This window comes from Eutrigla gurnardus (assembly GCF_963514095.1).
Source record: "Eutrigla gurnardus genome assembly, chromosome: 5".
Taxonomy (NCBI): domain Eukaryota; kingdom Metazoa; phylum Chordata; class Actinopteri; order Perciformes; family Triglidae; genus Eutrigla; species Eutrigla gurnardus.
Window position 1 is genome coordinate 4,846,827 of NC_139919.1, and position 22,232 is coordinate 4,869,058.

Genomic DNA, 22,232 nt, shown 5'->3' on the forward strand with positions numbered 1-22,232 from the left:
AATCAGTGGAGTAGACATCAAGGTATCCTGACTTTTAGTCCCTGTTATGAATCAATCTTCACTTCAACACTGGTTCCTACCATTCCCATAATGCAACTAAGTAGCAACCATGCACTAGTTTTCTATCTATCAAGTATTCGCTGTCAACCACGGAAGACATTCTACAGCTGTATGGTTTACACCATGACGAGTAAATTAACTGCTGAAAATTAGAGGAATGTTCCTTTAACTCTGAGCTACATAATGATCCAAAAAATTATCGATTTATTGACATCATATGTTCTACTGAATGTGACCATTGTATTGGCAATGACTTACCTAAAGCCCTCTGAAACCACTTTGGTCTGTGAGTGAAGTAAATGAAGATATAGTAGGCGGGGATGCCAGTGAGGGAAATGGCAAATCCAATCCCTGTGTTGATCGGGTCCGAGTACAGAGACAGAAAGACCATGAAGAAACATGTGAGGCAGAAGACCACTGGGATGAAGAGCGGGACCTGTGGACCAGTCAGAAGAGATGTCAGAAGCACAAAGACATGCATGTTCAACTATTTCACATGTTCCCTTTAAACTTAACTCAAGATTGTCTCAGCAAGCTAAAACATAGCTGCCAAAAGTTACTGTGGAATGTACTGTATTTTGGTAGATATAGTGGCACAGATTCAGGTAGGACCATACCAGTCAGGGTATTTATTACTTTCGTAGTTCTCAGCCTATCTGCCTTAAAGTGATGGTTCGGAGTAAAATGCATCCTAGGTAATTTGCACCATGACATCCAGCCAAATACCCCCTCGGAAGCATTTTTAGCGATGGTCAGCATTGGTCAAGATAGGGCGATCAGCGGAATGGCTTAGTAATAGCGCGATGGTACATAGGCAAGGCAAGGCAAGGCAACTTTATTTGTATAGCACATTTCATACACAAGGCAGACTCAAAGTGCTTCACATCATAAGACAAAGTGAGAAGAAAAAGAAAAAAAAATTGAAGAATTAAAAAAAAAAAAAAAAAAAATTAAAAATGCATTACAGAAAGAAAAGAGAATAAGAACATATTTGCAATAATTAAAAACAGTGCAGACATTAAAAGATTTAGCAGAAAGCTATGGTGAACATAAAAGTTTTCAGTCTAGTTTTAAAAGTGGTCAGAGTTGGGGCAAGTCTAACATCTTCAGGAAGTTTATTCCAGCCATTTGTTGCATAGTGACTAAATGATGCTCTCCCGTGATTGTTGTTTACTCTGGGAATCACTAACAGATTGGTCTCAGAAGATCTTAGTGGTCTAGAAGTCTTATGTAGTGGGAGCATATCAGTGATATACTTCGGTCCTAGACCATGTAGTGATTTATATGTGAGCAGGAGGATTTTGAAATCAATCCTCTGACATACAGGGAGCCAATGTAAGGATTTAAGAATTGGTGTAATGTGCTCACTTTTTTTGGTCTTTGTAAGAACTCTAGCAGCAGCATTCTGAACAAGCTGTAGCTGCCTGACAGTTTTTTTCGGAAGACCTGCAAGGAGACCATTACAGTAGTCTAGCCTACTAGTAATAAAGGCATGTACAAGTTTTTCTAAGTCTTGAGCTGACATGAGCCCTCTAAGTCTTGCTACATTTTTTAGGTGATAGTAGGCTGATTTTGTTACTGATTTAACGTGACTGTCGAAATGTAAATCAGAATCCATAATAACCCCAAGATTTCTGGCTTTGTTTGAGGTTTTCAGGGACAGAGAGTGAAGGTGTTGAATTACTTTGAACCTTTCTTTTTTAGCACCAAAAACAATTATCTCAGTTTTATCCTCATTTAGTTGTAGGAAGTTTTGGCACATCCAGTCTTTGACTTGCTCAATGCACTGGCACAGAAGATCTATGGGGCGATAGTCGTTTGGTGATAGTGCTACATAGATTTGGGTGTCATCGGCATAGCAATGGTGGTCAATGTTATTATTTTGCATGATTTGTCCTAGTGGGAGCATGTAGATGTTGAATAAAGTCGGCCCCAAGATTGAACCTTGGGGGACTCCACACGTTACATTGGTAGGTTCTGATACAAAGTCGCCAATGGAAACAAAATAGTTCCTATCTTGTAGATATGACTTGAACCAGTTTAAGACTGTGCCTGAGAGCCCCACCCAGTTTTCCAACCTGTCCAGGAGTATTGAGTGGTCGACAGTGTCAAATGCAGCATTGAGGTCTAATAGCATTGATATTGAAGTTTTGCCAGAGTCTGTGTTAAGACGGATGTCATTTACAACTTTAATAAGGGCCGTCTCGGTGCTATGAAAAGGTCGAAATCCTGACTGGAAGTTGTTGTGGCAGCCAGTTGAAGCCAGGAAGTGATTAAGTTGTTGGAGGACAACTTTCTCAATTATTTTACTTATGAAGGGTAGATTTGAAATTGGTCTGTAGTTGTTGATAATAGAGGCATCTAGGCTCCGCTTTTTTAGAAGAGGTTTAATGACTGCAGTTTTGAAGGCCTTTGGGAAATTGCCTGATTGAATGGAGTTATTAACTATTTGCAATACGTCTATTGATAGGCAGTCAAAAACATTCTTAAAAAAGTTGGTAGGTAAAGCATCAAGGCAGCAGGTGGATGATTTTAGATTTGTCACCGTTTCCACTAGAGTTTTAGAGTCTATGGCATTAAAGCTTGCCATCATTGCTGTGTTACTTTTGCCTGAACAGGGTGGTGATCCAACTTTTTTGTTTGAGATATTGATGGCGCGTCTGATGCCTTCAATTTTATTAGTATAAAAGAATGCAAACTCATTGCATTTCTGTGTGGAGTGGAGTTTAGCTGGTATTTGTGTTGGGGGGTTGGTCAGTCTGTCAACAGTTGCAAATAGGGTTTTCGCCTTATTAGTGTTGTTGTTTATGATATTGGAGAAGTATGTTTCTCTCGCACTTTTTAAGACTAAATTGTAGGCCCGGAGGCTCTCTTTATAGATGTCATGGTGAATATGAAGTTTAGTACTCCGCCAGATTCGTTCAGCCTTCCTGCACTCTCTTCTCTGGGCTGTCACAACAGCAGCTTTTCTCCAGGGTGCCTTTTGCTTACCAGAAATTGTTTTAACCGTAGCAGGTGCAATGACATCTATGACATTCAGAATTTTGGAATTAAAGATGTTTACAAGATCATCAGCATGACATGGGTTTAGAGGTGGTAACGAGGAGATGGCATTTTTAAAGAGTACATTGGCATGTTCATTGATGTACCGCTTTTTGACCTTATTTGATTCTGTTTGTGTGTCAGGAATGAAAGAAATATTAAAGAAAACACAGAAGTGATCAGACAATGAAGGATCAGTCACAAAAACATCAGAAACATGGAGACCTTTTGTGATAATCAGGTCCAGGGTGTGTCCCTTACAATGAGTAGCCTCTTTCACATGTTGAGAAAGGTCAAATGTGTCTAGAATATTAAAAATTTCTTTTGCACCCTTGTCATTCAAATCATCAATATGAAAATTAAAGTCACCAGTTATAACTAGGCAGTCAAAATCAGTGGAGATGCTAGACAATAATTCAATAAAATCATCGAAAAAATTTGACGAATATTTAGGTGGCCTGTAAATAATTAACAGGAGAACTCTGGGAGAGCATTTCAACACAGCACAAAGATATTCGAATGATGGAAAAACACCAAGTGACATCTGTTTCCCCTGAAATCTATTTTTAAATATAGCAGCAACCCCTCCACCTCTTTTCCCAGATCTACAAACATCAATAAAATTATAGTTGGGGGGTGCTGTCTCGATCAGAATGCTTGCACTGTTATTTTGTGCTAGCCATGTTTCAGTTAAAAACATAAAATCAAGTTTAGAAGTGGTAATAAAATCATTGACTAAAATGATTTGTTATTAAGAGACCTAACATTTAGCAGACCCATAGTGTATATCTCGTAAATTTCCCCACTAATAATGCATGGAATGTTACCAAACTTCTGCAGTAGTACACATAGGGTCTGTACTCACAAAACGAGGCATTTTAAAGTTTGTAAGTACATCAGGAGTTTATTTAAAAGAACACTTGCCTGATAGCTTCTACTGCTAAAGCTACCGCTGTTGCGTAGACGGCACTTCCATGTTTACCCAGCTTCTTCTTCTTCCTCGTTGGTGTTTAATGGCAGTCGGTGTTTACCCAGCTTCACGCGAGAGTATGAAAAAGTTTCGCTTAATTTTTTTTTTAGAAATGCTTCTATTATCAGGTTGACAAGTGTTGACATGATAAAACAAGCATTTATAAAAAATCAGCAAAACTTTTTCATACTCTGGCGTAGCATAAAGCACCTTGAGGTCGAAAAGGCTAGAAAAGTGCTAAATGTACAGTAGGTCCAACTCAACCTTGTGAAAATCATTGCATTGTTTACTGTATTACTCTAATAAAATCCAATAAAATGTGCGCATTGATGTAAAATCACGTCTGGGTCCAAGGCTAGAAGCAGGTTCTGGTTACACAAGTCTGCGGTGTAACTTTCAGCCAGTCGTTGACCTCCTTCATACTTTGGCTCCGCCCACTGAGCTGTCAGCCACAGCAGAACCGAGAGGGCCGTTGAGAGGAATGTTACTACGCCTGGAATTGTTTCTCACAAGAACTGAATTTAAAATTTGAGCAAGAAGGTGGATTTCAACGACGAGGTGAGTTCACAAACATTTTCAGGAACATTCTGTAACATTTATTGAATATGAACAAAACTATCCCACAATATCTAAAAAAATTATTTTGAAATTATTCAATTTTGGGAAACATGGTCAAGGTTTATGTAAGCTAGGTGGCCGATGTTGTCAATGGAAAATTACATTGAGTAACACTGGTAGCTCCCTTAAATACAGATACAGGTGTTTCCAGGTGTGGGAACCCTTACCTTAAAGGGGCGGGGCAGATCAGGTTTTGTATATCGGAGATAGATTAAACCCAGCACCACCACACCGATGAACAGCCACCGCAGGAAGCTCATGAAGTTCAACAGGCTGTAGATGTCTCCAACAAAGACCTGGAGTATGGTCATAGGGTACTATACACACACACACACACACACAATGTTAATTGACATGCAATGTGCAACATTAGTATTGATGTTTCCTTAAATATTATAGTTGGAGGCAAATTGCTTTTTATTTGTTCAAGTATCGCTATTTCAATGGATCTATTACTGATATTTAATTTTGTCTGACATAAAGTTATTGGTTGCCATCATTATTGTTCCTATTGCAGTAAACTGACCAGTATGAGCACAGCAGCCAGTGGAGTGTGTCTGTGGACGTGGATCATAGACAAAACCTCCGGGAGTTGTCCTTCACGTGATGCCACATAGAACATTCTAGTGAACACACACATACATATACCCAATTATTACACAATGTGAGATCATTGCATGTTTGAAAAGCCCACATTCATCAAACAACCTGTCACGGTTTTAAGTCTCTTCAGCGTTCCTCTGCTCCCTTTGTTTCCTCCGATGCGTTTCCAGCCCGCCCTCATGTCTGCACACCTGTGTCTTGTTGTCTCATTAGTGTTGTGTCTGTGTGTGTGTGTGTGTGTGTGTGTGTGTGTGTGCGTGTGTGTGTGTGTGTGTTTAGTCTGTCAGGTTGTCTGCCTTAGTCCAGCGTCCATGTTCCTGATGTTTACTGGCGTCTATGTTTGTTCCTCATTGCATACTGGTTTGTTCTTTGTTTTCCTCAGCCTTCTCCCCCAGTTTTTGGATCTTGTCAATTTTGACTCCTAAGGCTGTTTTTTTCTTTTCTTTTTTGTTCAATTTAACCCACCTCCCTCATTTCTGCATTTGGATCCACATTTAAACACTGAATCTGTGACACAACCATCTGTAAAACGGACTTGGCATTATAACTGAATAATCAATAAATTGCCCCCTGGGGACAAACACATTTTTTTTTTATTTAATTGAATTGAACAGTATTTCCACTTCTATTTGGGAAATACAGTAGATTTTACTACCTCAAACACATCATTATTCTACAACTGAACAAAGCATCAGTGCTATATGGCTCTTTAGTGAATCTGTACTATAGAAAATAAATACCTTGACAAGGCAAAGATGCAGCCATTCATGGAGCCGAAGCAGGACAAGGCCACAAACACCGGCACCACGATGGAGAAGTTCCCCATCAGCTTCTCTGCAAAAGTCTGACAGGGACAAACAGAGACAGAGAGCAAAGTGACCAAGAGGTTTTGTTACTTTAAGAATGTACTAAGTGACCAGCGTATCTCAGCAGTGAATCTGCTCACCAATTCATGACAAGCTACATCCTCATTTCACATGAGGATATACAACATGGTTCACTAGATCTTATCGGTTGAGAACCCTTGATGCTTTTTTGTCACTTTCAGGCCCCTGAGTCACAGAATATTTTTATGAAAGGAGGAGTTCAAACTTGAGAAATATACCTTTTGCTTCCTGTCTGCAATAAAATGAAAATTAGTTAGGTTTTTAGTAGCCATTTTGTCAAGGCAAGGCTCAAACATGAAGCTCCCAGTAAAACCACAAACTGACTTTATATATTTTTGTTCACGTTCAGATCAAATAAACAAGCATCTCTTATTCACTGTTTCCCTTTTCTTCCAGCCTCCTATGTTCAGACTCCAACTCTGTACAACACACTCAACCTGTTCTCACTGCCCAGCTGTCAAATAGTGCAGCTTGGTCAGTGCTCCTTGGAGTCGGACACCGACACTCATTACGGGTCGAACAAACACAGACATAACACACACTTTCATGCAGGAGATCGTTGCTCATTTCTGTCAGTTGGCACGAGTCACTTGCAGTTCACACGTGTCGTTTGTCAATGAATTTAAGTCAACGATAATCTTTGCCTACACCTAACTCAGTGTTTTTTTTGCTGAAGTTTTATTTTGAAAAGACACACGTGTATTTTATTTTATTAACCCATGCTGTTTAGATGAATCACAGCAGTTGACAGGGCTTCTGGCAGTAATAGTCATAAATGGGTCATGCAGAAATGGGAGCAAAAGCTACTTATTATTTATGAAGCTATTCAGCGCTGATTAATCACAGTCCATGCTTGTATGGACAAGCAAGGGCTATAAAGAATAACCTAAATCTGAAGTTGCCTTGTACGCGTGTAAATTAACAAATTAATAATGAAACAATGTTGTCGCTTAAGATACTTTCTAAGCCAACATAACACAATGATGCAACCAGAGACGTCACTAGGATTTAAAGACAGGGGGGCTTAGCCCCCAGGAGAAGCAAACAAAATCTTTGTGCTTTCATCTTTTGTAGTACTGTAGTAGAACGACACAACAACCAGTGAAGAAGTCCAGCTAGTAACAAGTTAAAAGCAACATTACATGACATTATTCTTCTTCCATTCTCTTGTGTTGAACAAGAGTTACTGTCATGTTAACTTTTAGACTCATTAAAGCTGCATGCTTAGAACCTGATGATGTAAATGTGTGTTAAAGTGATAGCGTATTTAATTCCTCTCTCCATTAGATAAGCTGCAGGTCTATGAATGTACTTTAATTACACCAGTTACTGTCCTGTAGATTGGTTCAATCAGAGTGGGATTCTGCTCAGTCATGTTTCTGTCATAAAGTATACAGTAGAATAAACCAAGACTGGTTTTAAAGGTCACTGTGAAATCTGACAACATCAATGTGAACTTTACCCAAAACACTGTATTTTGTGTGTATTTATTCTGTATTCATTCCAGCTAAATGAGGAAACAGTGTCCGTAAAAAAAAAACATAAAAAACAAATAGGATTTACAGAAATGCTTATTTCTAAAGTATTTTCTACCACAGACTATGGTTCTATGATCCTAAAACTCTATACCCTTTCATTAGTATGATATTATTCTGAAAATAAAGACTAAAAGAAAACAGACAAATTATTTGGGTTGGGGGGTCTTGGGAACAATTTAGGGGAGCTCCTGTTCCCCTAAAACAGGCCTGAAAACGTCACTGGATGCAACACACTTCAGTATGCTTTTTATTGAAACATGTTAAATATTCCTACTAGAGCAGTGAGGCATTGAAAGCATTCAAGAAAATGTTCATACAATCTGGCATAAACCCAAGGTTCACAGATTCTACCCATTGAAATATGACAGAAAAATAGAGGAGGCTAAAATAGAGGATAGAGAGGCGAAACGTCTTCAAAAACTGAAAGCAACTCCAGTTGCCTATACAGTAACGTAACAAAGTGCTTGGAGATCTATCCTGCAAGATTTTGCCAATATAGTACTTGATGATGATCTTGGGTTTGGTTTTGTTTATTTCCTGTTTTATTTTGTAGTCCTTCTGTCTTGTGTTGTACTTTACTTCCTGGAGGTTCAGTTTCCCTCCTTTTTTGTGTATCAGCTGTGTCTCATTGTCTCATCAGGCTTGCCTCTTGTCTCTCTCCAATCCCCCTTCAGCCTGCCCTCATGTTGGCCCACCTGTGCCTTGTTCCCAATCAGTCCCTGGAGTATTTAGTCTGTGTGTTTTCTCTTCTTAACTCTTTGAATGAAATGTAAATACAGCAAACGGTCAAACAGGAAGGAGGAGCTGCTGAATTGAAGCCGGTCAGTGAACCAGCTGCTTATAAAACCAACAACATGGGGAGAAGTGGACGATTCTTTTTGTAGTCCATTATTGTAGTTTCTCCACCGTCGACCCACGTCACTCACCAGTGCCGATCATCAGCTGGCACTCATCAGCAGCATTATAATGACGTAGCTTAGTGAAAATCCGGTCGGATTCTCTGAGCACCGCGGTCGACTTTTCCTAAATCCTTTTGAGTTCTCCTATCGCCTTTCCTTAACCCCGTGACGTTTTCCCCAGAGGTCAAGGAATAGGAGTTAGGACCTAATTTTTTGACTATTCGACTGCAACCTTGGTCTACTTTAATCGTGTTCCAGCCTGTATTCCCTGTTCTTGTGTTTTGTGGATTTTTGCCTGCTTTGATTTTTGGACTCTTCCCTTTTTGTTGCATGTTTTTTGGAATGTTTTGAGTATGTTTAATTTCATCATTAAACCTGAGTCTGCTTTCTCGGCCTTGGTCTTTGCCAAATTTTAAAGTGTTCTACTCGGTACTTGGTTTTTAGCAGACAAATCACAGCTTTGTAATGATTGGGTGGGTTCATAGGTAAAAGCAGAGGGGTGAGAACATTAGTTAATAAGCAATTGTTGCAATTTAAATGTTGAAGCAAGAGTTGCATGAGGTAGACACATTAGTATTACTTACCACAGCGACTGCCTCCGAAGCCAGGAGCTCCTCTGCTGACATCACAGCGTAGTACGCCACATTGGCCAGAACATAGCAGAAAGTCACAATTGCCATGGAGATACAGATAGCTAATGGCACAGTCCTGGTGGCAGGAGGCATAATATTAGAAAATGTTCACTGTCACTGACTTGTGTGTCATCACTTTTACTTCACCTCTATTATGACTTCTATCTTTCACTATTTCTGTACCTTACTCAAATGATTAACAGTAGGCTTGTTTCGAATCAAGCATGCGCATGCATTTGCCTCGCAAAACAAGGCATTCTGGGAAAAAAACGTCACAAATGCTGGTGATAACTTCCCTTTGCGACATGTCACATGACTTTAAAAACTCGCGGTATCTCCAGGGTACCTCCCTTCGCATGCTTTTCTCTGCAGATGGTCTGAAATAAGTGCGGACATAAGACACTCCCCTCAACGTTGCCCTAGTTGGTTAGAATTATCACGTGGTATTTCCCACGTGAGAAAATTCCTCAGCCTCCGTCAACAACGGGACTTCAAATGCCTCGGCTCGAGTTTGTCAGCGACGAAGAAAGCCAGCGCCACTGGGCAGGCCATATTCTTTGTGCAAAGTCCGTGAAGTTTCCCCTGGCGCGATAGTTTTTGTTATGTATACAATTATTAATAAAGTTTAAAAAAAAAAAAAAAAAAAAAGGTCCGTGAAGTGCACCTGTGTCCGACTTGACGTGGTGAGAACTTGGCGTGTTTATGACGAGTTCCGGCGGATCCTCTCAAGTCTCGTGCATGCATCGGCGCAAATGCATGCGATCCGAAACGCGCCCAGTGTTGCAATAGATGAACATTAAACCAGTGGGTCATTGACGACAGTACTTCCGGGTTACTTCCTGGGTAACTGTTTACATTAGCAACGGCTGCTAGCGGGAACGCGAGTCCATTCATTACACAGCTGTTTTGAGTTCGCAATCACGCTAATAACGAGTATAAGACCAGGAAGGAAGCTCGTGGGACGTTTGCTCTCTGTTCACTCCGACATCCAATTGCGGAGAATATATGGGGATCCTGGCGAGTCGCCAGGTATCCTTTCTCCTGTGAGTGGGCTACGGTGCGGGTATGTGTGATGAACAGTGATTACGATTCACGCTGTGTCTGAGGGCAACGGGTATGTTTAGTCTACGTGTGTGTGCTATGTTACAGGTATGTTGCATTTACTGCTGGTACAGTTTATTGTTGGGATTTTATATGGTTTAATACCATTACTAATTTTATGTATGTATTTGCAGGAGTCTACCATTGCTGTTTTGCCTAGGGCTAATTTTATGCATTTGTTTCGCTTGCCTTTCGCTTGCAGGTTAAAGCTGTTGTAGGTATTTTTGTTTTCGTTGTTTTTTTTGTGACCTTAAGGTGCTGGATTAGGCAATGTTTGATGGCTTGTCGCTCATCTGATCCTAGCTGCTTTTCCTACTAAGCTCTGCTTCGGGGTACTGGCCATTATACTAGCTTAAACTTAAAGTAGCTTATTGACCTTGTTCTTCTTTCTATTAACAGAAGCCAGTGAACGTGGTTCCAGTGTATTGGGGGTGTTGGGTGCTTCCTTTTTCCCTTCACAATATTTGCGGTGGACTAAGCGTAAGGCTAATGAGCACTTTCACTTTATTTTATTGCGGTTTGCTGTGCAGCCTACGCCTTTTTGCGTGTGTTTGACCCTCGTAGATATAGGAGCACTCGGAGTGGTTGCTGTGTGGAACGCATTTACATTTACATTTAGGTCATTTAGCAGACGCTTTTGTCCAAAGCGACTTACAATAAGTACATTTGTCAAAAGAAGGAAACAAAGAAACCAACGCTCTCTCTCTCTCCCAGTACGCCAGGTAACTACACTCATTGATCCCAATATTAAATTGCCTATTGCTGCTGTTTTAGTGCCGCCAGTACCCTCGGCTTGCTATTTACGGCCTTTCTCCCTATTCGTGGCTTGTGCGTGTTTTTATCATTCTCTGTTTTTGTAATAAAACGTATTTACATTTTTTATATCCAAGGAATTGTTGTTTCCAATTTTTATAGCCATTTGCTCAATACCAATAAATATTGCCCAGTCAAATGGAACACCTGTCTCTGTCTTGTCTATACAAGTGAACAAAGTGTGGGGAAACCCGAATAGGCTGTGAACTCTTAAGTCTTAGGGTGTAAGGCCTTAGGTGGTGTTGTCTGGTATTTGACCGTTTCTCAGTGTAACCTAGGGTTACACACAGAATCAACAGATTTCAAGAGGACATATTTAGAATTCTCAAATAATTATTTAGAATACATTATAATACTCAAACTTGTTAGTCTCTCAATACTTTCTCACTTTGCTCTCTGTGGCGTTCATCTCCAAGCCCATTTATTTCTCCTAAAGACGACTTTCAAAAAGGTTCAGAAATGTCCTAATACACCTGGTGACTGTAGTCTTTAACAAACATGCCACTCAGTGCAACAGCTTGGCTCATTGATGTGTTTTTGTGCTTGTTTTTGGTACTTCTGTAATTTGTTGACAGGAGAGAAGATATTCTTTCTATTTAGCTTTGTGTTTGGTCTCCACCAACTGCAGAGAAAACATGTCTCTTGAGCAGCTAAAGGCTTCACTGTTTACCAACTAGTCAATCACTGTGGGTTTTCCCTAAAAACAGCTGCCTGCTTCTGGTGAAAATCCCATTCATAAAAACACCAAAAACAATGAGCAGAAGAAAATGCTAAAAGGCTCTGTACTGAGACCTGCAGTGCTGGAGATAACTCTGTGGGTCACTGATTTCAGTAGGTTTCCCAGTGATATGGTGTAATTTATTTTGTGTGCAACTTCTGAAGAAAATATTTTCAAATAGCTGTCGGTACATCAAAACTGTTCAGGTTCAGGATAGACAGCCAATGAATGATTTCAGCTCCAAACAAAGAATTACTATTTTCTGTATGAATTGATTCATAGTTGTGAGGTTGATATTGTTTCCCCCTTCCATTCCTGTGAACATCTGTCTGCTTGTGTTTCAATATTAAAAAGCATCATAATTATAATAACAAAACAACTAAAACTCAACATATCATCGGCATAATTCTCAATGAAAATGCATGATATCTCATAATTATGATTTAAATGAGTAACTTGTGCAAAATGGTTTCAACACACTAAAACTAAACTTAAACTTACCGCTCAGGGTTTTCTACCTCCTCTGTCACAAAGTTCAAGTAGAACCTGCAAAAGGAAACAGTTGTTGTATAACCTCCAGTGATGGATTCATTGTAAATCATGTGCAATGCACATATAACTGAAGTGAAGACAAACACAATTATATGCAATAAACTGACACCATTTAGGTGTGTTAGATTTGGCAGCATTATGATCCAAGATGGCGGCAGCCTCTGTATTGTGCTCTCTAGTATTCTTGTTTTTGTTAGTTTATTGAGTTTTCTGCTTTCATTCTCTGATTACGCTCACCAGCAGTGACCGACTGAAATAAAACGGCCCAGGTGTTTGGAACACACCAGCCCTATATTCAAACCCAACAACACCAACCCCACCCAAGTGTTGACATAAAAAGCATAACACCATACGGCCGACTACAATGCAGACAATCACAACACACTCAAACGACATTCACTATTGCTACAGCCGTTGACAACAACATCTGAGAGTGCTAGGTGCATGCTAATACAACAGCTCCACCAAAACATGGAAAGATCAGGAAAGGCCGCCATGCATTATAATATTGTTTGAATTTAAGGTTTGCGGCTATGAAATAATTTATAGATGAGGACTAGCATTCCTATGCAAAACATTCCAGGCCCTCCGTGCACAGGGGCTCTGGCAACTCTCCCCTCCCTCATTTTCCTTGTGGGGTTTTTCTCTGTGATGCCCAGTTAGGCTGCTGTGGATGCTTCACCAATGTAGAAGGAGTGGCTCAAATACTGTGCTGAAGATATGCCTGAAATGTGAGGAATTTGTTTAAATGCATCTAGGACCAAAATGAATGGCCTTTTTTTTTCTTCATTCTATGCAAATCTGTGAGTTTTAAGGTGATGCATTGGCGGCACATCTATTTGGTCAGCAATGGTGGATTAGTATGGACTTTCGAGACAATTTGTGCCGCCATAGAATGGCAGCCTTGACAACTGGGTAAAGCTTGTGAAGCATGAATGAATTTCCATCTCTGCCAAATATATCCCTCTAAATGCTGTACATTGTACCTTTAAAATGATGTGTGAGGCGTGTATGTGTGTGTTTGTGCGTGTGTGTCCTTGTGTGTGTGTGAGGACCATACCTACCACCCAGCATATGCATACATCCCAGAGTAAAAGGCAAGTGGCATTCCAGACAGGTTTATGTTGCTCAGGTCAAAGGCATTCTCAAAGTTCCTGGTCTCACCTGCAAACACAACCACACACTGTTTTTTTTTTGCCTTTATTGAGATAGGACAGCGTGAGAGTGAAAGGGGGAGAGAGGTGGGGATGACATGAAGGCTTGGTGGATGAGGATTGGATCTGTGTTTATACAGTATATGTGTCAAATTGTCACTGAAGTGGCTGTTTTAATTTCCCCCTTTCCGCATTCATTAAATAGAATTATGGACAGAGCTATGGTGATCTAGATGAGCAGTGATATTTTAAGTTTATTAATTTACCCATTCTTTTCCATTTTTAAAACCTTTTTACCTGTCTGTTGTCAGCCCTGTAGGCTCACCCTGTCTATAACTCCTCACCTCCTTTGTTGGTTCGTCTTTCATTGCTTCTTTCCTCTATGGACTTTGTGCTACTTTTTGTATGTTTTGCCTGTTACCTACCTGTATTTTTTACTCTGAGATTTTTGCGATATGCTTGTATCAAATCTTTGAACTGCGCTTGTCTGCCTTTGGTCTTTCCCTGCTGGCTGTTAGACGATAAATAGCTGTAATGGAGGATCTGGTTGTCTTATTGACCTTAGCTGGTTTACAGTTCAAGAAATGTGAAAAATAATAAATATATTGAATAATATAATATATCTCATTGCTGAAGAGGAGACTGTCTCCGTGCGCTGTGAAGCAGGAAGACATTGTGAAATGCCAGACTTGTTGCTGCCTGTGAACAGCTGTGTTTCACGGCCTGCAAGGCTCGAAGGTTATATTTACAGGACTACATGTGGTTTCGTGAGACAAAGGAAGCCATGTTAGTTGTGACAGCTGAAGATTCTGTGAGCAGACTGAGAAAGTTCATGCACTAACAAGGATAAAATAGAAACACAGCAAACCTCTTGAAAAACATGACAACCTGCCAGTCAAGGCAGATGCGGCAAAGGTTTCAGAGTCGCCAGGTGGGATTTCTGGACAAGTATCTCACATTTGTTATCACAACAACCTTATTATTTGCAGAACAACAGGCTCTTCCTCATGACCCAATTGTTGTTGTTTTTTCCCATTATGGAGTCAAACGTATCTGGAACCATTGCATCAAACCCATCAAATAAATGAAAGACTAATCTAATGGTATACTGTATGTTCTTTTCTACTGCTGATAGACCCTCTTAGGTCTAGGCAGGATTCTCAAATGATTGCCATAGCGATGCAGCATGAAATTGCTGTGACATCATCTTCAATGCCACAATCGCTGAACCCTTCCATCAGGAACCAAACAGTGTAATTTTATTGCTGCCATTTAAAAAAAAATCCGGGCTAATTAAATAAAAAAATGATTCCCGGTTCTATTGACATTAGCTCAGTGATTCTCATGTACCAATCAATGGTCTGGAGTGTTTTGACTCCACCTTCTAGTATGGGTGCAGTATCCCACTGAAGTTGTACAAAAAAAACTACCAGGTTTCAGGGACTATCCACAAAGTATACAAATGTAAAACCAAAGAATAGTGAGTGCTGTACCATGCAATGGAAATGAGGCATTTATCTTTATACTATGATGGTGGTGATGGTGGTGGTGAAGATGATGGTGTTTTACCCTTAAAGAGCTGGTATAGTCCAGGCACTATGATGAAGCCGATGGCCAGCAGCTTGCTGAAGGTGAGGAAGATTTGAATCCTGGCAGTCCATGTCACACTCATACTGTTCAGGTACATTACAGAAGCTACAAAGAAAGGGGGACAGGAATTAGGCTGCTGACAGAACTTAGTGTCAATTCACCAAGTTATACTGTGTCGATTTCTTTTTGCAGAATGCCTTGATATTTCAGGTATATATATATATATATATATATATATATATATATATATATTAGGGCTGTTTTCAAATAATCACTTTTCTGATTAAAATTGAACTTCATTTGAATATCGATTATAAAATCCCAGGATCGGTCTATTAACCCAGATACGCAATCTGCAAAAACGTTGAGACGAGAAGGCATTTAGGATTAAGTTAGCAGCCAATTCTCCACGTGCCCAAAAATGAACTAAGACTGTCGCAACTTTCATGCAAGGATATGCACCCGTACAGCGTTCAGAAGCCTCATTAATATACTACAACCACGCTACGTTTTACCGACACGCAAACATCTGATTGAAGTGGCAATCCCAAACCTGTATGCAGATGTTAAACATAGCATTGCAACTTCACATTCACAAGTCGGCAGAGAGAGTCGCCCTTACTTGTGACAGCTGGACATCCAGAGCAACGGATTCATACCTGACAATTACTTCACACTATCTGGACAATGACTGGAGACTCATGCTTTACAGACCAGGGCCCTCATTTATAAAACTGTGCGTGGGATCCTTACTAAAAGTGTACGTACGGCAAAAAGCCAAAGTTTGCGTGCGCCAAAAAAAAATCTGATTTATAAAACTGTGCGCACGCAAGCTGTACGCAATGTTCCCTTTATAAATCACAGGATCACCTACAAGTGTGCGTACCTGAATCCCGCCCTGTACACGCCCACATTTTACTATGTTAATGAGCCGGCATGCAATCGTTTCCGTGTGGTGAATCACGGCGACAGGTCAGAAAAATAGCGAAGAAACGTAACTTTTCAGAAACGGAGAAAGAGACACTTGTTTGGGAGGTGGAGGCCCGGAAAATAATTGTATTTAGTGGTCACAGCAGCGGGATCACGAATAAAAAGACGCAGTGCGAGTGGCAACACATTGCTGCTGCAGTCAACGGCGTCAGTGGGACGGAGCGGACGGTGATCTGAAGGTAAATCTTTCTGCTCCTAACATGGATTTAATGTATTGCTAGAGTATTTGAGGAAGTTTGATTTTGATGTGACTTTGACGGGGATTGTGTCCGAAAAGGAGGGAGACACAGACGCGACTGAGACCAGAGGGATAAGGGTGAATAGATTTTAAACTTTTATTGTATATAAAACAAAACGTTAAATAGTTTTTGTCCTTCCAGAATCTGCAGCGTTGGGCGTAGAGGAGGGTGATGTGAGGAGGGTGACGGTGAGGAGGGTGATGTGAGGAGGGTGACGGGCCCTCGGCACAGCGTCCGGGTCCGGCGCAAAGCAGCAGCGCACCCCGGAGGCATGGCACATCAAGCGGTCGGGTGCTCACTGATGCCGTCCTGCAACTTCAGCGAGACACAATCACCGCCATCAACAACGTTGCAGATGAGCTACGGCAAACGCGCACTGTGATTAATAAAATAATACGTTTACAATGAACATTGATTGTTGTCTTCCTTATATTACAAACGCATAACATCCTCACGGATTCTTGCGCCCTGTTGATACCCCTCCAGTCGGGCAGGGGGCCGTGGCTCGGGGTAATCGATAAATTTGCGCTCTCCACGCTCCACGACTGAGCCCGCACGAGCGTGCCACTCATTATAGCGCATTTCCTCTGCGCTCTGGTGGTTTAAAAACGAGGATAAGTGTAACAATTATACGATGGCTTAATGGCTGTATGTATGTGCGTTGATGATATATGCACATAAATAATGAGAATATTTAGTTATTCCCGCTGTGTTCTACAGTGATCTAATGGAAGGTATTACTGTATTACATGCATTTGGGCCGTCTCCTCCTCCTGCGGTGACAGCGCTGATTCAATATTTCAAAATGATTTTGATTTAAGATACAAGTCAGATTTTAAAAGAAGGTGTTAATATGAAAAAAACTATCACTCATTAAAAGCATCAAAAACATTGCTGGAGTTCATCATGATAACGCAGATCTAACGTATGATATGGAGTGTAATTAAATGTGTTCGAGTCATCAAAAATATATAGTTCTTCTCACGTTTACTGCTGATTCCCTTCCAGTCTCCAGAATGTGCGTACCGGTACGCATGCCTCAGAGTTTGCTTACGGGTACGCACACTTTCCCGTCAAGTTTGGTTTTTATAGATCACAACATTTGCGTGGAAAGTGGCGTACGCACGTTTCCAGCCCCGTTTTGTGCGTACGCAAGCTTTATAAATGAGGGCCCAGGGCAGTTGAAACGAGCCACACGGTGAGTAATCTAGCTGTAATCTAGCTGGCGATATTGTTACTGCACAAAGGAGCTGCCTCACTCCGCAACATGTAAACCAGCTCCTTTTCTTGCAGAAAAATCTTACAATCTCCAAGAAGTGAAAAAGCAGTCATGAAGGGGTTTTAGTGTCATGGACTTTACGGTTCACAATGTCCAGAGGTTTTACAAGACTGTTTTTCAACATGTAAAAAAAAACTGATTTCTTGCACTATTTTGAAAGGTAATTCAGAGCCTTTTACAATTTCTGATTGTTGGTTTACTTTTACTTTACATGTTCCAGTCCCACCTCAAAACCCATCTCTTTTCCTCTGCCTACCACTAGCACCATGCCCCCGCCCTCATTTCAACTATTTGTTGCTCCATCTTGTCTTACTTCTTTCTTTTTTTCATTTTTCTGGTTTGTCTGTTTATTTCTTTTCTGTAAAGCATCTTTGGGTTCAGAAAAGTAATTGATTAATTTAATTTATTATATTATTATTATTACTTATTAACTAATTCATGGTTGTTTGTCTCTTTTGGTCATTTATATTTTGATAAATACTGTATTTACTAGTGTGTATCCCAACCACTGTAGTTGATTGCACAAAAGCTAAGGTGAGACAATCACAGCAAAGTGTATGTTTTCCACAGGTATTGGTGTTGTGTACATTAGGTATGTTTGTAGCACTAGCCACCTTATTTATTTACACTGCCTGCCTGGTTAAATGTTAAGTTGTTGTTGTTTATAATACACTGAAGATATTTATACATGATATATATATATATATATATATATAAATAAATCCATGAGTCGTGGTGTGAAAAATAAATACATCTCATCACAACAAAAATGGCCTCAAAGTGTTTTGTGTTTATTGATTTGGAAAAATGATGGTAACATGTTATTGTTGTTTTTACTATGTTTGACGATCAGACTTGAGTATGTAAATTGTAGTTCAGACACAGAATACGGACTGAACCCCCGAGCTGATGAAGCGGACATGAAGAGAGAAGAAAGCATGTTCGTGTTGCCTTTAATTTCAACACTGATCTGTTATCTCTCTCTCTTAGTGCGTTCAAGCTTCTTTATCTTGATAAAGCCTGCATAATTAACATCTGCATCGTGAGCTTCAGGACACGTGAACAGAACAAAAGGCCTCACTCGAGGTAGCTTGACGTGCAGCTTGATGCATTTCCCAATGCAAACATGTTACATGATTTTGTCTCAGATTCTGGGTCACCGGTGTCAAAGAAGTGTCCACATCCACCTCCGTCTCCTACAAAGTTACATTCCCATACAGTCAGAGAGGCCCTGACATGTAACATGTCAGCGTCAGCAGTAGTGAGACTTATTCAACCAGCCCTGGTGACTGACTGAGAAATTAACAAAATAATTTAAATAAAATCAATGTTTAAGTTGAAGTTTAGACTTTTACAAAAGAAATGACATGTTTTGTTGAGTAAAGTACCAACAGTGCCATTGGGTACCAGAAAAACAGGAAATTATTTCAACTTTATGAGCTCATACACTACCCACAAGAAGTTAGGGATATTCAGCTTTCAGGTGAAATTTCAGGATGCACCTAAAATGCACTTTAACCTTTACAGGTGACCTTATTTTGACCTTCTCTAAATGCTAAATTCAAACGTTTGAATGCACATGTCCAACTGTTCAGTGTTCCAGTACTTTTTGCACAACTTGCTGTTCTCTTACACTGAGCTGAACGGCAAAATTCACAACAGATGTTTGATCCTTGAATCGACCAATCAATGTCCTGGTTCAATTAGAATCTGTACTTAAACATCGTCTTCATCATGCTGGTCACATGTTGACATCATGAGACCAAGACGACACCTAACAAGTGATCAACAGCAGCTCGCCATGCGAGGCTTCAAACAGGATGTTGTCAGAGGGAAGTGGCCAATGAGCTTAGAGAGTCAAAGAGTGTCATCAGCAGGTTGCTACGGCGACACACAGAGACTGGAAGAGTCCCAGAAAGCAGAGCAGAGCAGATGAACTATATATTTTTTCAAAATCTTTTTATTGCCTTTTTTCCCTGACACATTTTACCAAGGTGTGTTGAAATGGATGCACAAGAGCAGCATCCATTTGGGCAACAAGGCATTTGCAGGTACCGTGTTGGCTACCCCTGTCTAAGAATCATGCATATTTCCTGTCTCAGATAAGGTTACAATAGGTTGAAAATGAATGATCATCCTGACATACAGATGTATTAATGTAACATAGTCTATGTATACATACTGATGCCGATGGCGGTGGCTAGCTTGACAGCCATAGGGGAGATATCACATGGCATGAACAGAGGCTCTAGGATGTACTGACCAAAGGCCAGAGAGATGACCGCCATTCCAGCAGGCCTGGAGGAAACAAACGTTAGACACACAAACACAAAAAACAATACTAGCATAGTGCAAACATAAAATACTATTAGAGCTCCTTTAAAGTAGTTTTACATTGAAACCGAAAAAGAAAATTTTAGGATCAGCATTGTTTTGGTTTTATAGCCCCGAACTGGAGTGAGAAAGCCACTGTACTTTACCTGCTCAGCAGCAAACAGCTGGCAGACTCATAGAGGCTAGCCGGTGAACATAGTGGAGCATTCAGCAGCGAAAGAAACCAACATTCCCTTTCAAGAGGTGGTGGAGAACAAAATCAGAGCTAAATGTAGTCATTAAGGTGATACTGTTGCTGTCTGCAGACATGTTGTCTGTGTCTCAGACTTCACCTCGACTCTGCATAGCATGACCCACTAACACCCCCCCCCCCCCCCCCCCCCCCAAAAAAAACTTCTATGTTCTTATCCATAGCTCTTTGATCATAGCACTGTTGTTCTTAAGGTATGTTTGCTGAACAGCTACTACTTTACTCAGATGAGGACCTAAAACTTGTTTCTATTTTTTAGCTCTTACTTTATCAGCAATGATCTGTTTTCTTTGGATAAATGTACTTATTGTAAGTCGCCTTGGACAAAAGCGTCTGCTAAATGCCCTAAATGTAAATGTAATGTCAGGGCTGTGTCTGTCATTTGCAGTTCTGTTGTTGTAGCTTTAATTACAGCATACATACAGAGTACATGGTGTAAACCCAATCTTTCTATTTATTTATTTTTAAATTAACATTTGCTACATTATGAATTAAGGATATGCACAATACTTAAACAGATTAATATTACGCTCAGCCTAATGCAAGTCCACTCTGAGAGGTCATTGCTGCTCTCATTTCTTTCAATGGAAGTTCTGTTGTAGCAGGTATTATACAATTATTCAGCACATGTGTGTGTGAATACGTGCATGCGTGTATGTGAGGACCATACCTACCACCCTGCATATTCATACATTCCAGAGTAGAAGGCAAGTGGCATTCCAGACAGCTTTATGTTCATCAGGTCAAAGGCATTCTCAAAGTTGCGTGTGTGTGTGTGTGTGTGTGTGTGTGTGTGTGTGTGTGTGCGTTGTGTGTGGGTGTGTAATATCTGATGGTCAGCTATAGGCTTGCCTTCAATAAGAATCAAATAAGGTTGGCTGGTCGCACAGGCTCATCTTATGGCTCATCAGTTTCCCTCATTTCCCACAACAGCCACTGAGCTGCTAAAGCCAGGGAAATCTCTCTTTGTCTCCATCCTTCTTGTTTTCATTCTCTGCCTCTGTCTCTGTTCATTTCCCATGGTTTCCATTGAGTCCCGCTCGCCTGAGGCTATCGTAAAATTGAGTAGCTCAGGATAGGCCACTAGACTGTTTATACTGCTCGCCTTGGCTGTGTACACAGACAGCTGCACACATTTTCTCACTCACTGGTCTAAACAAAATGCAGTATCTCACCCCACAAGGTCACAGCCGTTTTGGACTTTTATTTGTCTCGTGTGGTGGGCTCTGTCACCCAACATAGTCGGAAAAACAATCTGAACCACAGAGCATGTTCTAGGGAAGCAAATAATCTTCCATCATTAATTCCATGGTGTGTAATGTGCTTGTATTAGACTGAAACTCTCTCCCTATAAGCAGTAAAGGTTCTGAAAAGGTTGTACCTTGCTCCGCCATGCAGCTGTAAGCACTTACAATTTGGGTTCAATGGAGATGCAGGATATTGGCGAGAACATGCTAAAATGTATAGAAATGACAAACTGATCCTGGGTCATAAAGCACCTCTCTGTTGATGAATGTTCCCAACAATCACCACTAAATAACTATGTTAACTTTTCACAGCAGTGCTTCAGAGCCACAAGAATGCCACAGTGTAACAGAACACATGATTAGAAATGAATTGTGATGCATGATTTGAGACATTTCTCTGGACATTTTGAAATTTATCTATGCAATGTCTTTAGGTTGCAGTTAAAATCAATTAGAATTGCTGCAAATCCAAACTGAGTACAGTTTAGATTTGGATTTTACAGAATCTGTTCCTCAAACATTCTCAGGTACCTTTCAAGCCTTCAGGCAGAGTGTTTGAAAGTCAACTAATAGTTTTCCTACTACCAGACTGAAACAGGTGATGTTGGAAGCCTTGTGACATACTACTCAGTCACTGGCAGTAAGTTAGCACCCTTAATTCAAGTGAATGTATGACTCCTGTTTTATCACTGATGGCAGGGTTATATAGAGTTGCT

The 22,232-nt window shown here is 40.4% G+C and overlaps 1 protein-coding gene across 1 annotated transcript in view; it reads right to left on the reverse strand.

Annotated features, from left to right (window-relative positions):
* Positions 1 to 22,232, reverse strand: part of slc7a11 (solute carrier family 7 member 11) — a 31,257-nt gene that overhangs the window by 3,621 nt on the left and 5,404 nt on the right. The window contains exons 3-11 of the mRNA XM_084009562.1: positions 19,868 to 19,983; positions 15,157 to 15,282; positions 13,498 to 13,597; positions 12,383 to 12,427; positions 9,202 to 9,325; positions 6,034 to 6,137; positions 5,217 to 5,313; positions 4,858 to 5,007; positions 319 to 496 (exon numbers count right to left, since the gene is read on the reverse strand). Coding sequence (XP_083865688.1) covers positions 319 to 496; positions 4,858 to 5,007; positions 5,217 to 5,313; positions 6,034 to 6,137; positions 9,202 to 9,325; positions 12,383 to 12,427; positions 13,498 to 13,597; positions 15,157 to 15,282; positions 19,868 to 19,983 — 1,040 coding nt within the window. The remainder of the gene's footprint in view (positions 1 to 318; positions 497 to 4,857; positions 5,008 to 5,216; positions 5,314 to 6,033; positions 6,138 to 9,201; positions 9,326 to 12,382; positions 12,428 to 13,497; positions 13,598 to 15,156; positions 15,283 to 19,867; positions 19,984 to 22,232) is intronic.